Here is a 20,484-nt window from a genome sequence, read left to right as displayed (position 1 = left end):
ATTATATCTTAAAATTTGTTTTATTTTTATTGTTGTGTTGTTATTCTTTAGTGGGTTTACATTTTGAATGTTTTTGATCCACAGTTCTTGAATCCACAGATATGGAACGCATGGATATGGAGGGCATACTATATACATTCCTGCATTGACAAAATAGGAAATGGCTTAATTTTTATTTGAAGGTGGAAACCTTTGGCTTCAAGCCTATCATTCAACACTGATGACGTTTTAGTCGTGAGCCTCACAGCGGGCTGGGTCCTGGTCACTGCACATCTGCAGCCAGCTGTGCAATCAAGTCTTTGGCATCTTGCATGGTGGAGGGTATCTCCGAGCCGTTCTTAGTCACGTGGGTTCCAAACAAGAACATCTTCCTGTCATTTCCCACCTCAGATAACGCCAGCGCTTCATGGATATCTGTAATGTGATAGGCTGTTTCAAGATCCTTCATCCGGAGTGGAATAAGAATAGGACAAAGTTGGTTATTTTGCAATCCTTTCAGATAAACACATTTGTTACTCTTATCTATTGCTCTCAGTGACTACACCATTTTCATAGAGAGGATACTGTGACTCCATTATTGTGATCCCAGAGGTTGCTTGAATAAAAATGTTTTTATCAGAATTATGCCAGCATTTATGAGTTTCTAAAAAAAAGTATATTCTGGAATGAAGCTAAGCCAATATAATACCTTAATTTTCTAAACAGTGCAGTCAATTTGTTTCTAATTTTGTTTGTTGTTTGTTTAAAGACGGTCTTGCCTTGTTGCCCAGGCTGGAGTGCAGTCGTGCAATCTTGGCTCACTGCAACTTCTGTCTCCCATGTTCAAGCAATTCTCCTGCCTCAGCCCCCTGAGTAGTGGGACTACAGGTGTGCATCACCACGCCCCACTCATTTTTAAAAATCTTTTGTAAAGAGGGGCGTCTTGCTATGTTGCTCAGGCTGGTGTTGAACTCCTGGCCTCAAGCAATCCTTCCACCTAGGCCTCCCTAACTGCTGAGATTACAGGCGTGAGCCACTGTGCCCAGCCTAATTTTGTTTTTCCATTTTCCTTATAATCTTCTAAGATTATTTCAACAGGAGCAATTGTTTTTTATTTATGTTTAATAACAGAAATTTGATTCATCCATTGTTTTTTGTCTATATCATATTTTACCAGTTATAGTACTTGCCACTGTGAGTTGTCTTTTGTGCTTATTATTTCTACTGAACAACAGAAAAAAACCTTGACCAATTTTAGGGAGTAGAAGAAGACAGAGAAGGGAATGGAGAGGGAACAGATTCGGACAAGGTGCAGTGGGGAAAGGAGGCTCAGAGGAGAGACAGGGAAAGAGATGGGAAAGGCTTGGAAGAGGGAAACCCACAGGAAGAGGCAGAGAGGGAAAGACAGGAAGCCTGGGCTTAGGCTGCATGCCAGGGCCAAAACCTTTTTAGGATGGAAATGACAAGGTCAAAGCATACATCTTTGCCTCTCATACACCAAGAATTATTTAAGCAAATGACCTGTGACATTCCCTTTCATAAATACACAGATTCAGCTATAGTTTTCCAGCCCTTTGTAAAAGTTTTTTCACTTCTAAAACTGCATTTGTAATTGGCTTTCTGTTATTTCACAGTATTCTCCCTAAGTTTTAGGAGATCTTTTTTAAATCTCTGGAAATAACCTAATGTTTTGTCTTTTTTTTTTTTCCTATATCAATATAAACCTATCAAATTCTTTTTTTATCTTTATTTTTTTTTTGAGATGGAGTCTCGCTCTGTCACCCAGGCTGGAGTGCAGTGGCACGATCTCGACTCACTGCAACCTCTGCCTCCTGGATTCAAGCAATTCTCCTGCCTCAGCCTCCCAAGTAGGGATTACAGGCACACGCCATCATACCCAGCTAATTTTTGTATTTTTATCAGAGACGAGGTTTCACCATGTTGGTCAGTCTGGTCTTAAACTCCTGCCCTCAGGTGATCCACCTGCTTTGGCCTTCCAAAGTGCTGGGATTACAGACGTGAGCCACTGTGCGTGCGTGGCTGAATCTACCAAATTCTATCACTTTGAGCCTGTGGGGCTTTTGCTAATGTGCTGTCCATGGTACCTAGCTGGAGTTGAGTACTTCTCTGGGTATTGGTAGTTAACTGTTTGAAACCTGAATTTGTTTAGAGCCTATGCTAACTTTTTGAACAGTGTAAATGGATCCAATAACATGCAAATGATGTCTCAGGTTAATAACTGTACTGGTGTAATTGGAGAGGAAGAAATAGGCGAGAGAGGGAGGGTGATGGATGGGAGAAGGGGCTCTCTGTAATAAGTCACATCAGGCAAAAATACCTGGTTTACTCTACGCTTTCCTGTATGTGCCTTAATAGAGGTTATAACCCAAAGAGTAAAGATAATAAGAGGACTTTTTGAAAACCCTTATATAATAACCTGAACCAGTAAGTCACCTAAAAGCTTGGACCAAATATTTTGGCCAAGGAATATAAACAAAGATGCATTAATCTTAAACTAGAATATTCAAATCTTTCATCATTACAGCCCAATAAAAGTTATAAATGTGACAACAAATGGCTCTGTTTATTCAATTTGATGGAGATAACAGAAAAAAACCATAAGGCACAGTATCGATAAATTTGACTATTAAAAATGAAAGTTGGCAGGCCGGGCGTGGTGGCTTATGCCTGTAATCCAAGCACTTTGGAGACCAAGGCGGGCAGATCACCTGAGGTTGAGAGTTCAAGACCAGCCTGACCAACATGGTGAAACCCCATCTTTAAAAAAAAAAAAAAAGAAAGTTGGCTGGGTGTGGTGGCTCATGCCTGTAATCCCAGCACTTTGGTAGGCCGAGGCGGGTGAATCACTTGAGGCCAGGAGTTTGAGATCAGTGTGGCCAAAGTGGCAAAACTCTGTCTCTACTAAAAATACAAAAAATAGCCAGGTGTGGTGGTAATCCCAGCTACTCAAGAGGCTGATGTGTGTGCCTGTAGTCCCAGCTACTCGTGAGGCTGTGGCAAGAGAATTGCTTCAACCCAGGAGGCAGAGGTTGTGGTAAGCCACAATTGCGCCATTGCACTCCAGCCAGGATGACAGAGCAAGCCTCTGCCTCAAAAAAAAAAAAAAAAAAAAAAGTCAGGAGTGGTGGTGCATGCCACCCCAGAGGCTGAGGCATGGGACTCACTTGAACCAAGGAGTTAATGAGCTGAAATCACACCACTGCACTCCAGCCTGGGTGATAGAGCAGGACTCTGTAAAAAAAAAAAAAAAAAAAAAAGAAGAATCCCATTGCAGATGTATACCATATTTTATACAACCATTTATCTGTGGATGGAGACTTGGGTAGCTTCCATTTCTAACTATTATGAGTAATGCTGCTATGAACATATCATAAAAAAACATAAAAAATACAAAACAAAACAATATAAATCATAAAGAAACATGAAACAGCCAAACATACAAATATCAATTTGAGTCCCTGCTTTTAATTCTTTACACTACATACCTAGAAGTGGAATTGCTGCGTTATATGGAAAGTCCATTTTTTTTTTTTTTTTTTGAGACGGAGTTTTGCTCTGTCGCCCAGGTTGGTGTGCAGTGGTGCAATCTCGGCTCATTGCAACCTCCGCCTCCCGGGTTCAAGCAATTCTACTGCCTTAGCCTCCCAAGTAGCTGGGATTACAGATGCCTGCCACCACACCCGGCTAACTTTTGTATTTTTAGTACAGATAGGGTTTCACCATGTTGGCCAGGCTAATATCAAACTCCTGACCTTTTGATCCACCTGCCTCAGCCTCCCAGAGTGCTGGGATTACAGGCGTAAGCCATCACGACGCCCAACCTTGGAATTCTATTTTTGATTTTTTTGAGGACCTATGTTACTATTTTCCATAGCAGCTCTGCCGTTTTACGTTCTCACCAACGGTTCACAAGAGTTCCAAATTATCCATGTATATTTGATATTTTTAATGCATGTGTAAAATAAGTTCAGATTAGTCTAATTGATCTAAAGCAAAACGATTTCTTTATACATGGCACCCACTCAAATATTCTGTTGAATCAAATTTAACGATTAATATATATTTATTGAAGTAAGTTCAACACACACCTGTTGAATTCCTAGAATGCACAAAACAGTATGCTAGGTGTTACAAGTGACACAAAGAGGAATAATAGTCTCTACCCTCAAGGTGTTTATAATCCAAGGCCTCTAATAAATATAAATTGAATTAAATATATAGCATACTGTTGACTAGCTACTAAAAGTATACATTTCTTGTATTAATAACAAAACAATTGAGTACAATTTATATTTGCATAGATTTTTACCTGTTTGTTTGCAAATACAACCAGAGGAAGTACTGGGTTTGCTGAAATTAACTGATGAAGGTATTTCTTGGCTTCAGGTAATCGTCTGTGATCTGCTGAATCCACCACAAAGATCAGCAACAATCCATTGGATAGGTACGTCTCCGAGTAGGAACGAAAAGGTTCACTACCACCAACTGCAGAGAATAGCAGAGGAAGAAGACACACACACACACAAATCACAGAAGCACGCACCCAGGGAGCAGGCAGGGCACATCTAGATTTCTGAGCACAAGACAGATATTTTGATAAAATATCACTGTGTTACAGCATACGCAGTCCTGAGTGACCAGAGGTATGTTAGCAGGAAACTGGTTGGTGAGAAGAACATTTGCAAGTGGTCCATTCATTACTGTATCACAAACGGTCTGAAGAGAGATGCTAAATACTGCAGTGGATGTCTCCTGATCCCATTGTATACAGCAGCCATGTCAGCCACTGCAATGTTTATCAGTTATGGCTCAGAAAATGGGAGTAAGGTCAGGTGCAGTGGCTCACACCTATAATCCCAACATTTTGGGAGGCTGAGGCAGGAGGACTGCTTGAGCCCAGTAGTTCAAGACCAGCCTGAGGCCCGGCGCGGTGGCTCAAGCCTGTAATCCCAGCACTTTGGGAGGCCGAGGCGGGTGGATCACGAGGTCAAGAGATCGAGACCATCCTGGTCAACATGATGAAACCCCGTCTCTACTAAAAATACAAAAATTAGCTGGGCATGGTGGCGCGTGCCTGTAATCCCAGCTACTCAGGAGGCTGAGGCAGGAGAATTGCCTGAACCCAGGAGGCGGAGGTTGCGGTGAGCCGAGATCGCGCCATTGCACTCCAGCGTGGGTAACAAGAGGGAAACTCCGTCTCAAAAAAAAAAAAAAAAAAAAAAAAAAAAAAAAGACCAGCCTGGGCAACAGGGTGAGGCCCTGTCTCTACAAAAATAAAAACTAAAAAATGAGCTCGTGTGGTGGTGCATGCCTGAGGTGCTAGTGTCTAGGGAGGTTGAAGTGGGAGGATCGCCTGAGTCCAGGAAGTGCAGTGGCTTGAACATGGCTACAGTGAGCTGTGTTTGTGCCGCTGTACTCCAGAGTGAGACCCCGTTATCTCAAAAAGAAAGAAAAAGAAAATGGGAGTATGCTACTAAAATAAGAATGGAAAGGATGGTAGGCTAAAACCCACAATAAATTTTTTTTTTTTTTTTTTGAGGCGGAGTTTCACTCTTGTTACCCAGGCTGGAGTGCAATGGCGCCATCTCGGCTCACCGCAACCTCCGCCTCCTGGGTTCAGGCAATTCTCCTGCCTCAGCCTCCTGAGTAGCTGGGATTACAGGCACGTGCCACCATGCCCACCTAATTTTTTGTATTTTTAGTAGAGACGGGGTTTCACCATGTTGACCAGGATGGTCTCGATCTCTTTACCTCGTGATCCACCCGCCTCGGCCTCCCAAAGTGCTGGGATTACAGGCTTGAGCCACCGCGCCCGGCCAATAAAATAATTTTTAAATGAACTGAATTTATTGGCTAGTCTCACTTTGTGAAAATCCCAGAACTAACTTCTCCTTTTAGTATTGCACTGAGAGTTAATATGATCCTGTGGGTATTTGGGAATATTTGCTTCAGAAAAAAAAAAAAAAAATGCCTTTTGATTACTTCACCCTGCTGATCCTTCCCGGAATAAACTTTTTGGTGGATAATAACATAGATACAGTAGATTTTGTTTTTATTTTTGTCCTAGAAGTATTGGCAAACCACAGGCCACAGTTTAAATTTGACCAGCTACCTATTTTTGTACAGCTTACTAGGTGAAAATGGCTTTTACATATCTAAATATTAGGGGAGGAAAAAAGGAAGAATATTTTCTGACACAGGACTATTATACCAAGCTTAGATTTTGGTGCCCAGAAATAAAGTTTTATGGTAACACTGACAAATATATGGATATGTTTCTACCTATCATCTATGACTGCTTTCTCAAAACAGAGTTGAGCGTTTGCAACAGAGAGCATGTGGTCTGCAAAGCGTAAATGAGTTACTATGTAGTCCTTGACAGAAAAAGTTTTTAGACCTCTGTTTCAATAACTTAACAAAGCATTTTAAATGTTACCAAGAAAGGATCTTTGCCTTTCTTTTGGTTTCCTTTGTACAGAGATAGGCTAGCCATTCTTTGAAGTATTTTGTTTTTAACTTGTTAAAATAGTGGGGTGTGACCTTCTAAGTAACTCATATGGTTTTAACACACTTAGTTTAAACGTTGGTGGACATGTGGGTTGTTCCCCATTTTTTGCTGCAATAAACAGTGCTGCTCTAAACATTTTTGTATTTGTCTCCTGAGGTCCATACATGCAAGAGTTTCTCCAGTTGCCTACAGTGAACTAATGCCAAACAGACTAAATTGTTTTCCAAAGAAGTTGGTACCAATACATACTCCACCAATAGCCAATAGCCACTGAGTTTCCTTTACATCCACATCCTCTTTTTTTTTCCCCCTTGAGATAAGGTTGTGCTGTGTCATCCAGGCTGGAGGGTAGTGGTGTAATCTCTGCTCACTGCAACCTCCTGTTTCTGGGCTCAAGCCGTCCTCCTTCCTCAGTCTCACCAGCAGCTGGGACTACAAGCACGAGCCACCATGCCTGGCTAATTTTGTATTTTCTGTAGAGCTGGGGTTTCTCCATGTTACCCAGGCTGGTCTTGAACCACTGGACTCCAGTGATCCACACGCCTTGGCTTCCCAAAGTGCTGGGATTACAGGCATGAGCCACCACGCCCAGCCACATCCTCTTCAAAACTTGGTATTATCAGACTTTTTTTCTTTTTCTTTTTTTTTTTTTTGCCTAATTTGAATCTGCTTACTGATCAAGTTGAGCATTTTTCATATGTTCACTTCTAATTTCTTTTATGTGAAATGTTATTCACGTCTTTTGCCAATTTTTTATGTTGTCTTTATTTGTAGGAGTTCTTTATATATTCTGGATATGGGGCATTTATTGCTTGGATGTGTTGTGTCTATCTTCTATTTTGTGGCATCTTTTTAATGAACAGGTGGTTTCAATTTTAAAGAAGTTAAATTTATCCATCTTGCTTATGGTTATTATTTTTTGTATCCTGTTTAAAAAATCTTTCTCTATCCTGAAGTCATAAGGATAGTCTATATTTTCTTCTCAAAGTTTTTTACATTTGGCTTTTATCAATCGGAAATTGATGTATACATTTTGTATGCATAGGAGGCAGAAAACTAATTTCATTTTTATTCCATGTTGTCCCTGCACCATTTATTGAATTGTTTCCCCAGTGGACTCTCTAGTCTGTTCCTTTTGGTCATTTTGTTCATTTTTGTGCCAACAACATGTATTTTAATTTTTTTTTTTTTTTTGAAACGGAGTCTCACTCTGTCACTCAGGCTGGAGTGCACTGGTACGATCTAGGCTCACTGTAACCTCCACCTCCTGGGTTGAATCAATTCTCCTGCTTCAGCCTCCTCAGTAGCTGGGATTACAGGTGCCCACCACTATGCCTGGCTAATTTTTTGTATTTTTAGTAGAGATGGGGTTTCACTATGTTGGGCCAGGCTGGTCTTGAACTCCTGATCTTAGGTGAGTGATCCACCCACCTTGGCCTCCCATAGTGCTGGGATTACAGGCATGAGCTACCATGCCTGGCTATTTTTCAAATGTGAAGCCAACCTTTCATTCTTGGAGAAACTCATCTGGTGATATCTCTTTAATATATTAACTGAATTTACTTTACTACAATTTTGTTCAGATTTCTGCATTTCCATTTCTGATACTATCTGGTTTGGATATACTGTGACCTCATACCTTGAATTGGAGGGCATTTCTTTTTTTCTCCTATTCTCTGAAAGAATTTATGTAAGGTTAAAATTGATGAGCTTACCTATAAACCAACTGATCTGGTGTTTTCATTATTGAATGATTTTTCGCTATGGATATCTTTAAACGTTGTAAATTATCAGTATTCCTATTTCTTCTTGAGTCCATTTTCCTAAGACACATGTTTGGAGGATTTTTGCCACTTATCCAGGACTTTCCATCTATCGATACAAATTTGCTAATACACGTATTATACTTTTGTCATCCTAATCAATGATACGCTCTTTTCTCTTCATGACATTATTTGTGGTTTCCAGATTTTCCTTAATGAATTTCACCAGAAATTTGTCTGTTTTGTTCATCTATTCAAGGAACTAACTTTTGACTTTGCTGATCTTTGCTACTGTACCTCTATAAATTTCATTGGCTTCATGTCTTTATTATCTCTCCTTCTACCTCTTTGGTTTTATTCTGCTGTTCTTTTACCTAATTTACATTGCATATTTAACCTGTAAGTTTTCAGCTATTTTCCTTTCAACTATAAGCATTTAAGATTATAAATGCTTTAAATGCCAGTTTTGATCAGTAGATTTTGTCTTTTATTTTTTTATTTTTTTGAGACACAGTCTCAATCTGTTGCCCAGGCTGGAGTACAGTGGTGTGATCATGGCTCACTGCAACTTCTGCCTTCTGGGCTCAAGCGATCCTCCTGCCTCAGCCTCCAGAGTAGCTGGGACTACAAGCATGCACCACCACGCTCAGCTCATTTTTTGTATTTTTTGTAGAGACAGGGTTTTGCCATGTTGCCCAGGTTGTTCTCAAACTGCTGGATTCAAGCCATCCACCTGCCCTGGCCTCCCAAAGTGCTGGGATTACAGGTGTGAGCCACTGTACCTGGCCTGAACTCATATTTGATTAATCTCAATTTATGAAAATACTGGGGTCCTTTGCTCCAGAATTAGAAACTGAGGGAGCTACTGACCGGGAGCATGTTAACACCCTTCCAGCGGCCCTCGTGTCATGCAGGCGACTCAGCTAGTGCTTTCCTATTTTGTCTCAGGCCCACTGCAGATTAAATACTGCTACGTGCCTCTAGAGAACACCACTGTTCTCTTTGCTCATCTCTACTGCGGCTGCCACTCCAGTTTCAACTCATGAGTTGTTTTTTCTTTCTTTGGGAGGAAGGAAAGGGCAGGAAGAGCAAAGCAGGTAGCCTTGAAAATTTGTCTTACTTGTTCCAAGTTCATCAATGCTTTAAAAAATAAATTTTAACCACGATTTGTGGTTTTGTCACAGGAAGGCCCTTCAAAAACTATGGTAGAAACTAAAATCTCTCCATTTATTTTTGCCACTATTTTTTAGTGCATAAACTGCAAGAATTTTTTTATTTTTTTATTTTATTTTATTTTTTTTGAGACAGAGTTTCACTCTTGTTACCCAGGCTGGAGTGCAATGGCGCGATCTCGGCTCACCGCAACCTCCGCCTCCTAGGTTCAGGCAATTCTCCTGCCTCAGCCTCCTGAATAGCTGGGATTACAGGCACGCACCACCATGCCCAGCTAATTTTTTTTTTGTATTTTTAGTAGAGATGGGGTTTCACCATGTTGACCAGGATAGTCTCGATCTCTTGACCTCGTGATCCACCCGCCTCGGCCTCCCAAAGTGCTAGGATTACAGGCGTGAGCCACCGCGCCCGGCTAAGAATTTTTTTTAAAAGATTAAGATAATCTGTAGAATGTTGATGAAGAGATATAGTCAAAGTTGTATGTGAATATATCATTTCTACAAATAGGCTTATACGATAAAACTTCATTTCCCACCAATCCCCAACATACTCCAAGTGTTACATAACAGCGTAAGAGCCCATACAGATATATATCACTGAGTATCACAGGATGCTACATCCTAAAAAACGCCTCCTTCGAAGCTCTGCCCTGTGGCATTATAAAAATTTACCTAAATTGATGGCTTAATATAGCCACTGTGCAGATACACACTTTAAAACTCAAAGGTTGCAAGTATAAACTATTCTTCTTCAGTACATTGAAGTATTACATCATTTAAGTACATCGCTCTTCATAAACAGATGAAAGCCAAAGTAAAAAGGCGACTGTAATAATCTAAGTAATAGACGACAGAGATTCCGGCTTGTGTGGGGGCGGTAGAAAGGGTGTAGTCAATGAATTTGAGAGATGCATAGGAGATAGTAAAATTCAGTGTTTTACTTGTGGACTGGAGGTGGGGATGCAGAAGGAGGAATCAAGGGTGACTCCCAGGTTTCTGGCTAGAGCCGCTTGATGGGTATGGAGTCATTGACTGACCAAAGGATTATAGGGAAAGAAGGAACAAATATGGGAAAATCAAGCATTTTGTTTTTCCCATATTAGGTTTTAGAGGACTTGGATATGTTTGGGCTGGATAGATACATTTGGGAGTCATTAGCATATACATGGCATTTAATGCCATGAGGATGGATGAATGTGTAAAGAGAAGACAAGAGGACTTGACCCAACTTCAGGAGACAGTAATACTTAGAGAGGTAGGGACTCCAGAATTATTATCCAGTAGGGGCCTGTGGACTGCTATCTATTTAGAAGAGGTTTGGAGCTTGTCTATAATTTCATTTGCAGAGAAGCAAGCACACTGTACTTATACTTAGATTGCATGCTCATTTGCAGTAGTGTGGGAAGAAGGCTGATTATAGGCGATTATAAGAGGGAGGGCTAAAGCCTTCCTGTAAACTCCCCTTTACCACCACTATTGCAAGAAGGAGGAGATCAAAAAAGCAAAAAGTGATTCCCCTCCACAGTGTACCTGGGTATTAAACTACACATGCATTCTAAAAGTCTAGGAAAATTTGATTCAGTGTTAGTTTTCACAAGGACCCAATGTCGATAACATCATGTCTGGCTTAAGGGACAATACAATGTGGCTATCTTCTAACTAAGAAACAGAGAGCTTACTCTCCAGGAACTCCATTTGGCCATCTTCAGTGTTGATGCAAACTGCATTGAAACCTTGGGTGGGTGCCACACTGTGCTGGACTCTGTTTGAAGCTAGAGAGTGGAGGACACTGGTTTTTCCTGCTCCATCCAGGCCCAGCACTAGGATTTGCTTGTTTTTCTCCTGTGAAACAAAAGATAAATCAATAAACCCATGCTATCTGGGGCTTATTTTTCTGGCTCTTGGCAGTTGTCCTGCCTGTGGTAGGATCCAATAACATTCTTGATATTGTAACCAGAATAAAACTTCACGGGCTGGGAGCGGTGGCTCATGACTGTAATCCCAGCACTTTTGGAGGCCAAGGTGGGTGAATCTCTTGAGGTCAGAAGTTCCAGACCAGCCTGGCCAACATCATGAAACCTCATCTCTACTGAAAATACAAAAAATTAGCTGGGTGTGGTGTGTGCACCTGTAAGTCCAGCTACTGGGGAGGCTGAGGCACAAGAATCACTGGAATCCAGGAGGCGGAGGTTGCAGTGAGCTGAGGTCGCACCACTGCACTCCAGCTGGTGACAGAGCAAGACTCTGTCTCCAAAGAAAAAAAAAAAGGATAAAACTTCACGAATATTTTATAGGTCTAGAACAAACTGTACAAACCAGCTAATATTTTTTAATTAGCTGTTCATTATGTGATGTTAATTTCACATCCCTCCTCCATCCCACAACTCCTGATCAGTCTATCAAATACATACTATCAGCATTTCTGAGCAGTGCTATAGACTGCAGGGCCAATTCTCAGAATTCATTTTGCTTCTTGAATTCACGTCCATGAATTGGAGACTGCACTTGAATTCATTGTGTTGTCTGGGGTCTTGGGACCTCGGTGGTGCATGTATCGACTGTGCCACTCGGTGCATAAGCATCTAAGGTCTCAATTTTTAATTTCTCTTGTCTTCACAATTGAATAACTGGATTGTAAGATCTTAGGGCAAGTTTCTCTCTTATACTTTTTAACGTATCACAATTAAATGAAAAGATTATAGAAATTAAGCCAGTTTCAATCACAAAGGAGTATTTATTTTAAAAACTGATGAACTTGAAGTAAACTTAGAAAGAAACATTCTAGGCCGGGCACTGTGGCTCGCATCTGTAATCCCAGCACTTTGGAAGGCCGAGGTGGGTGGATCACTTGAGGCCAGGAGTTTGAAACCAGCCTTGCCATCATGGCATAACCCTGTCTCTACTAAAAATACAAAAATCAGCAGGGTGTGGTGGCACATGCCTGTAATCTCAGCTTCTCAGAAGGCTGAAGCATGAGAATTGCTTGAACCCATGAAGTGGAGGTTGCAGGAACTGAGATTGCACCACTGCACTCCAGCCTGGGTGACAGAGAGATACTTGATCTCAGAAAAGGAAGGAAGGATGGAAGGAAGGAAGGAAGGAAGAAAGGAAGGAAGGAAAGAAGGGAGGGAGGGAGGGGCATTCTATCAAAGTATCAGCCTTAGAATTTTTATGGCAAATGACTGAGGGACAGAAGGGCAGGCTCGTGTAAAGATCTTCCAGGGTGCTCCAAAATGTGGTTTCTAGGGTGTAAACTTTAACATAAACAATAATAAAATAAGCAACAATGTAGTCAGACTGCTCACAGGAATTCAATTCTACTTCTCAAACATGCTACTAAAGAAGTTTCTTATGCACAAAAAACTAATAATTGTCTTTAATGGCATTGGTTTAGAAATAACAATAATCTTACATATTTCTGTTTGTTCTGCTTGAACTCTAAATGTTGACATTAGACTTAAAGTAGATTTCTAGAAAAAAGTGATTGTAAAAAGCATTAAAATACCTATCCCACTTTCTCTTTAGAAACATCTATGTCAAAAAGATTTTTTAAGGTCTGGCCTAATAAATACTTGTAGAGAGAGCATGATTTATGAAGCCCATATGGTGAATAGCAGAAAAATAGACCAGGCTTGATGGCTCATGGCTGTAATCCCAGCACTTTGGAAGGCCAAGGCGGGCGGATCACCTGAGGTCAGGAGTTTGAGATCAGCCTAACCAACATGGTGACATCCCACCTCTAATAAAAATATAAAATTAGCCAGGTGTGGTGGCACATGCCTGTAATCCCAGCTGCTGGAGAGGCTGAGGCAGGAGAATTTCTACAACTTAGGTTGTAGTGAGCCAAGATCGTGCCACTGCACTCCAGCCTGGGCAACCTGAGTGAAACGCTGTCTCAAAAAAGAAAAAAAAAAAGTACATTATTTGTTCTTGGAGCAAATCTTTGATGGCTATTAAAGTAAATTGTATTTTCATAGTTGTCTTCCATCCCGGCCTCTTCCCCATTCCCTTAATCTGCATCTAAATGTTATGATGTCATTCTGAGAGTGTGTCATGGTAAGGGATGGGGGAAGGGAGACTTCATTGGCTGGCTTACAACTGCACGCATTAAAGCAATATCAGCACCAAGAAATGTCAACCAAGAGTGGATTGTGTTCTCTCAGTCTTCACTAGAGGCCCCATTCAGCCTACCCCAACATAGTTCATTCAAAGATGCACATTCCTCACCCCCACATTCCACATTTTAACATCTCTGAAATTAGGATGTTTTTGACAATTGAGTGAATTTTGATTGGCAGAATTTTTTTTCTTTCTTTTTGAGTCACAGTCTCACTCTGTTGCCCAGGCTGGATTACAGTGGCACGATCTTGGCTCACTGCAACCTCTGCCTACTGGGTTCAAGCGATTTTCCTGCCTCTGCCTCCGGAGGAGCTGGGATTACAGGCACACACCACCATGCCCAGCTCATTTTTTTTGTATTTTTAGTAGAGATGTGGTTTTGCCATGTTGGTCTAGCTGTTCTGGAACTCCTGACCTCAGGCGATCCACCTGTCTGGGCCTCCCAAGGTACCAGATTACAGGTGTGCGCCACTGTGCCAGCTTTTTATCTTAGTGGTACCTATCTAGACTAATGACATCTTAGGCTGTATAAAATATTGTGAATTAAAAACAGTTCCCAGGGTGGGCACAGTGGCTCACACCTGTAATGCCAGCACTTTGGGAGGCCAAGGCAGGCAGATCACCTGAGGTCAGGAGTTCAAGACCAGCCTTGGCAACATGGTGAAACCCCATCTCTACCAAAAATACAAAAATTAGACAGGCATGGTGGTGCGCACCTGTACTCTCAGCTACTTGGGAGGCTGAAGTGGGAGGATGGCTTGGGCCCAGGGGGTGTTGATTGCAGTCAGCCAAGATTGCGCCACTGCACTCTGGCCTGGGCGACAGAGCCAGACTCTGTCCCAACAAAACAAAACAAAAACACCAGTTCCCTACTCTCTTTCCAACTACATTGCTGACCCTACGCTCAACTTACCTAGAAATTCTGCATTCAGCCTTCCTCATATTTATCTTCTCCTAAGGAAAAGTTAATTTCTAAACCAAGAGTTCAGACACAAAATGTGATTCTGAACACCATTGTTCTTTGTCAAAAGTTACTCCTTTAGCCATATATAGGTCTATGTAGTCTGTGTTTTGCCAGAGATCAAATCTCTGTTAATCTGTGGGGGTTCACGCCTGTTATCCCAGCAGTTTGGGAAGCCGAGGCAGTTGCATTACTGGAGTCCAGGAGTTTGAGACCATCCTGGGCTACATGGCAAAACTGTCTCTAGAAAAAATACAAAAATTAGCCGGGCATGCGTGTGCCTGTAGTGCCAGCCACTGGGGTTGGGCGGTGGGAGTGTCAACAGGCTGAAATAGGAGGATCCCTCCAGCCTGGGAGGTCAAAGTATAGTTCGGGCCACTGCACTCCAGCCTGAGCATCAGAGTGAGACCGTATCTCAAAAAAGAAAAAAGAAAAAGAAATTGTTAATTATTCAAATTGTTTAGAATCAGAATGCAGCTCTATGCCAAGGAGCCCGCTTGGGAACTCCAGGAGCACAGAGACCATCCAGCGGAACTAAACAATGCCAGGTTTTTAAGACCTGTCAGTTAAAACTTTTCCACCATCCATTCAGGGTACTGGTGGTCTGAAACAATGGAATCATCAACGGCAGCGTCCCCAAACACCTCCGTCATACATTCAGGAACGCTGCCGCTTTTGACAAAGAACGCATTCAACGCATAGAAAGCCTGCGTGCGGGGAGGGTTCGGGGCTGGTTTCGAAGTGCGGTCAGGTGGTCTGTGCGCTAGCGTTGCGCGCTGGACAGATCCAAGGGCAGTAGAGGGGCCGTTCCCCGTGTCCCTATGAAGACAAAGATCTCTTGTCCCTCAACACTAGACCCGACCAAGGTTAAGACACAGAGGCAGCGATAAGGGCGAGGGTGGGCAGGGGGCTAGGGAAAAGGGGCTGGCGAGGGGTCGTTCCAAATTTGGCATATCCCTTCCACCCGTAGGTAAATGGCCCTCAGATGAGATCCATTCCCTCCCGCGGGTCGGGGCCTCCGACGTAACAGAGCCTGCGCCAGGGTCTGAATGCTGACAATGGCCTGGGGGCTGGCGTCCTGGGCACTGGGCCTCTTACCAGCAGCTCGAGCGGGGTGTTTGTCACTGTTACGATGTTGTCCTTGTTCTCCTCTTCCTCTTCTTGTCCCTTAAATTGTTCCTTCTGTTTCTTTGTCTCCTTCCCTTGCTCTGTCCTCCTTTCCCTTTTATCCTCTTTTCTCTTACTCCTCTCCTGCTTCTCTTGCTTCTCCTTTTCTTTTTCCTTAATTTTCTGCTCCAACTCCTTTCTTTTGTCTTCCTTTTCCTTTTCTCTAATTTTCTCCTTCTCCGTCTCCTTTCCCTTCTCTTTCTTCTTCACTTTCCCTCTCTCCATCACCAGCGCCGCGGTTTCCTTCCCTCCTGCCGCGCGCCGGCGCTGAGCCGTGGCCCTGGGCCCCAGTGTGGCTCCCGCGGTGCACGCCCGGTGGAGACGTAGGCCCGGCGGCGTAGACAACCCGCTGGCGCCGCCAACCCGACACCGCCGCCCACCTCGCGGCTGGAGGGCTTCTCGCAGCCGATTCTCTGAACACGCAGGGGTACGCAGAGGAAAGGGTGGAGGTGTAGGGGATGGGGTGAGCCCAGGCAAGCGAAACCAAGAAGTGCCAGTCAGGACACGGGACAGCTCGGCGGGGCGGATCACTGCTGCAGGAAAAGCGTCCCTAGCGCGATTCCTTCCAGCCAGGCGGGGTGGCTGAGAAGCGCCTTTCAAGCGGGCCGCATCCCAAGCGACTTTAGCGCCTGACGTCTCCGGCTTCAATCCCCAGCCCGGCCAGCCTACATGAGAACCCCTGGGGCGCCAGAGTCCAGAGCTTCCTGGGAGGATTCCCAGCCCTCCCCCAGCTCGCAACCAAGAGCCTGCAATGCGAAGTCGTGTATTTCTCCGCCCTCTCCCGAGTAAGCTCCACTAGGAGGGTCTCCAGACTACTACCCAGGATTATTAGTTAGGGACAAATAGAAAGACGTGAATGGGTTCCATTAAGTTCCCGTTGTATTTTTTTTTTTTTTTTCTTTTGAGACGGAGTCTCCGTCACCCACGCTGGAGTGCAGTAGTGCGATCTCAGCTCACTGCAACCTCCCCCTCCTGGATTCAAGCGATTTTCCTGCCTCAGCCAGCCTCCTGAGTAGCTGGGATTACAGGCGTGAGCCACCACATCTGGCTAATTTTTGTATTTTTAGTACAGACGGGGTTTCACCATGTTGGCCAGACTGGTCTCGAATTCCTGACCTCAAGTGATCCACCCGCCTAGGCCTTCCAGAGTGCTGGAATTACAGGCATGAGCCACTGTGTCCGGCCTGTATTTCGCTTTCAAAAAAATTATTCAGACATAACACGCCAGGATCACAGCTGCTAGTAATGCCCGGTATTAAAACCAAAACTAAATAGTGTAGTCACTCCTAATTATTTAATAAATGGTAAATTAGGCACCCAAGGGGCTTCTCAAAGGTGGTATTGTTTCTCAAACTGGCTAAGAAATATCGGGAGGGTTCCTTTTATCTTGCTAAACTGAACTCGTTAGTATATTTCACAGTTTAGCACAATTATTTTTTTAATGTAATAAAACTTATTGTCCTTCATTATATCTGTTTCAAATAAACTCTTTTTGTTGTTGTTGTTTCAAAGAAACTTTTAAGGAATAATGAATGGCAGGTTCCGGAAGGCTTGAGTGATGCAATGTTTTTAAGGTTGGCTGTTCCCAATAGCACTGGAAATGCAGTGCTTAATCACTTTTCAAAGGTTTACTTCTGTTTATACATACACCAAGATGAATTTTCAGTCAAGTACAAAACTAATCTAATGGTGGTTCTCTCAGTCCCATTAGAGGGGCAGTACACACAAGTTTGATACTCAGCTTAAAAGAAAATTCTTAGTTATACTAACCAGTAAGTCCTCCATAAAATGCCAACACCCAAAACACCTTAATCCATATTCACTGCTAAAATATTTTATTTTAAAATGTACCACAGTGAATGGATGTATCCATACTGGTTTTTATAAATGTACACATACACATCCATATATATGACAAAGTAGATATATGCACTGGTTAAAGACCTATTCAAAAGGAAATATTAGTAGAAAGTTCATGTGTTTATACTTCATTTGACAATTAAAACTTATTTGAACCGAAGTTTCAGTTGCTCAGCAATGACTAATAATACCAATGCCTGCCAATAACGACTAAATTGATAATTGTAAATTTCACTGCTGTGCCTTGGGTCAAAATTTTCAATGATGAAATCCTAAATAAGTTACAGTTATTCCTATAATGGGGTATATATTCAGAAGGAATAAATATCTGCCACTGTTACCAAAAGATTGTTCTCTGTAGAGCTCAAAAAACTATTATGCTACAATACATCATTTGTATTTAAAAAGGATCTCTTGTTTAGATGCCACTGCAGATTCTGCTTATAATAAACAGAAAGGCAGCACCCCATTTCTTTCTTGTAAAGGAGGAAAGCCTTTTATAAAAAACTCTTTGAAGAAGTTTTGGTAGATATGTTCAGAGTCAAACACAGCAGCACTTTATTAACAAGGACAGAGTAATATAATCACAAGGAAATACTTGTAAGTCTAAATTAAATGATATCTTGGGCAGCATAAAATGAATATTAACAAGGGCAGGCATCCCAATGTATCTGTCTCACAGCTGTTCAATGTGAAAGTAGCTTGTAAGCAAGGAAAGACAAGAGCAACATTTACACCACAAATTGACTGTAAAATACTTCATTACATTGAGAAAGGTAATGAATGGTCAAATTCCATAACTAGAAAGAGACACCATTTGGGTATGTATCAATGAGCCAAACAGATCTGTTAGATTTTAATACTGCCTGGTATGCAACTCAGGTACCGATTTCCTCTTTATGTAGGAAGCCAATGTTCATGTTCTTGATAATAGTCATTAATCTTTCTGATTGAGACAGTCCAGACCCATCTGACCTCAGAACACCAGGTCTAAGAGTCAACTTCTTACAGTGATATATTTTCCTTGAGTTCGTTCATGGTACTAAATCAGTATGTTACCATAATCTGAAAATGACATAGGGCACAAAGGAGCCATATATAAATAGAAAAGTATCCCATATTCCAGTATCACATGACAGAAAATTTCAAATTTATGGTTAAAATTATTTAAGACATTTATTTTTCTTGTGGCCATTCATTTAATTAGTCGAAGAACATCAGTGTATTAAGAAGGTCCCTCTTTATCACATGATATTTCTAAGCAGATATTCTGGAATGCTCAGAAGATTCCACTTTCAGTCTCCTAAGGCCTCCTAAGACATAATTTAAAGTGGGACTTGAACAGAAGCAATTATCTTCAGACTCTAGCTGAAATAGAAGTAGTTTCTGTTTAAATCCTGGGAAACCTTAGATAAGGTTTCTGAAACTGAAAAAAGATCAAATCAGCACACACACATAAAGGATACAACAGATACCAACATGGGTAAATGCCCAGTTATTTTCAGTCCTCATAACCTGTACAAAGCTATGAGGCAACCAATAGGCAGACTTTGAGGAAGATGTTTCCCCATCTGAAACACAAGAAATTATTTATGAAAATATGGAGATGAAGAGGGAGCAGTTCTGTGCTTCTTGCTGTGTTACCTTTATTATATTCCTAGTGTCACTGAGACTAGTTTAATAACAGCCTGCAACAAGAATATTCTCATCACCAGCCACCTTTTCCACCTTTCTTCTTTTTCTGTTGCTGTTTCTTTTTTGTTGCTGGAGCCCCTGCAGGTTTCTGGTGTCTTGGGGGTATGATGTTACTTGTAGAGGCAGATACTGTTGCTGCACTGCCAGGTCTTGGGGAGGTGGGTGGGCTGCTCACAGTTTTACTGGCATCCCTGAAACCATCAGATCAGATTACTTTTTGGTCACTCATATATTCGAAAAAGGAAGAATATAAAAATGTACGTACATGGGTTTTATCACACTTAATCTCCCACGCATTTTCCACTTCTTTTAAGGTAAGTTCCCTAACTCCTTATCAACCTTTCTTTTGAATAAAATTGTTAATGTTTTTATTGAAGAAAAGTAAAACATGGTACACATGCCAATTTTTAGAAAGCTTAGAAAATAAAAAATTTTATTTTCTTTTTAGACAGAGTCTCACTCTGTTCGTCAGCCTGGAGTGCAGTGGCACCATCTTGGCTCACTGCAGCCTCCGCCTCCTGGGTTCACGCAATTCTCCTGCCTCTGCCTCCTGAGTGGCAGGGACCACAGGCGCACACGACCACACCTGGCTAATTTTTGTATTTTTAGTAAAGACGGTGTTTTACCATGTTGGCCAGGCTGGTCTCGAACTTGCAACCTCAGATGATCCACCTGCCTTGACCTCCCAAAGTGCTGGGATTACAGGTGTGAACCACTGTGCTTGGCCAGAAAATAATTTTTTTTTGAGACACTCTCACTTTGTTGCCAGGCTGGAGTGCAGTGGTACAATCTTGGCTCACTGCAACCTCCGACTCCCTGGTTCAAGCTATTCTCCTGCCTCAGCTTCCCAAGTGGCTGGCATTACAGGCATGGGTCACCAGGCCCAGCTAATTTTTGTATTTTTAGTAGAAACAGGGTTTCATCATATTGGCCAGGATGGTCTTGATCTCCTGAACTTGTGATCCACGTGCCTCAGCCTCCCAAGAGCTGGGATTACAGGCATGAGCCACCACACCCGGCCTCAGAAAATAAAATTTTAAAATAACCTATCATCCACCATGCAGAACGTATTAACATTTCTAATACTTCTAGTCATACTATATTTATTTACATCTACTTACTAGATATTTAGTTGAATGACTCAGTGTATTTAGTTCCCTTTTGAGATTTTAGTTTTTACAACTAGTTTTAAAGTTTTACTACATATATTTCACAACATATATTTGATTATATTGTGAA

General features: G+C 42.0%; 2 protein-coding genes across 2 annotated transcripts in view; both read right to left on the bottom strand.

The window, feature by feature from the left end:
* On the bottom strand, positions 1 to 16,600 carry ARL9 (ADP ribosylation factor like GTPase 9). Its single transcript, XM_032274292.1, has 4 exons — positions 15,622 to 16,600; positions 11,123 to 11,285; positions 4,310 to 4,485; positions 1 to 442 (listed from the first exon to the last, which is right to left on the bottom strand). The coding sequence occupies exons 1-4, from the start codon at positions 15,913 to 15,915 to the stop codon at positions 263 to 265; spliced, it is 813 nt and encodes a 270-aa protein (XP_032130183.1). The 5' UTR covers positions 15,916 to 16,600; the 3' UTR covers positions 1 to 262.
* A 2,100-nt stretch (positions 16,601 to 18,700) lies between these two features.
* The window catches only part of SRP72 (signal recognition particle 72), a 34,148-nt gene continuing 32,364 nt past the window's right edge, over positions 18,701 to 20,484 (bottom strand). Inside the window, exon 19 of the mRNA XM_032274291.1 lies at positions 18,701 to 19,436. Coding sequence (XP_032130182.1) covers positions 19,259 to 19,436 — 178 coding nt within the window. The 3' untranslated portion in view covers positions 18,701 to 19,258. The remainder of the gene's footprint in view (positions 19,437 to 20,484) is intronic.

Source organism: Sapajus apella, unplaced genomic scaffold (genome assembly GCF_009761245.1).
Source record: "Sapajus apella isolate SASKATOON/1434 unplaced genomic scaffold, GSC_monkey_1.0 scaffold5, whole genome shotgun sequence".
In the NCBI taxonomy this organism is placed as follows: Eukaryota; Metazoa; Chordata; class Mammalia; order Primates; family Cebidae; genus Sapajus; species Sapajus apella.
Note: the sequence above shows the minus strand (reverse complement) of the source record. Positions and strands in the feature narration are given on the sequence as shown.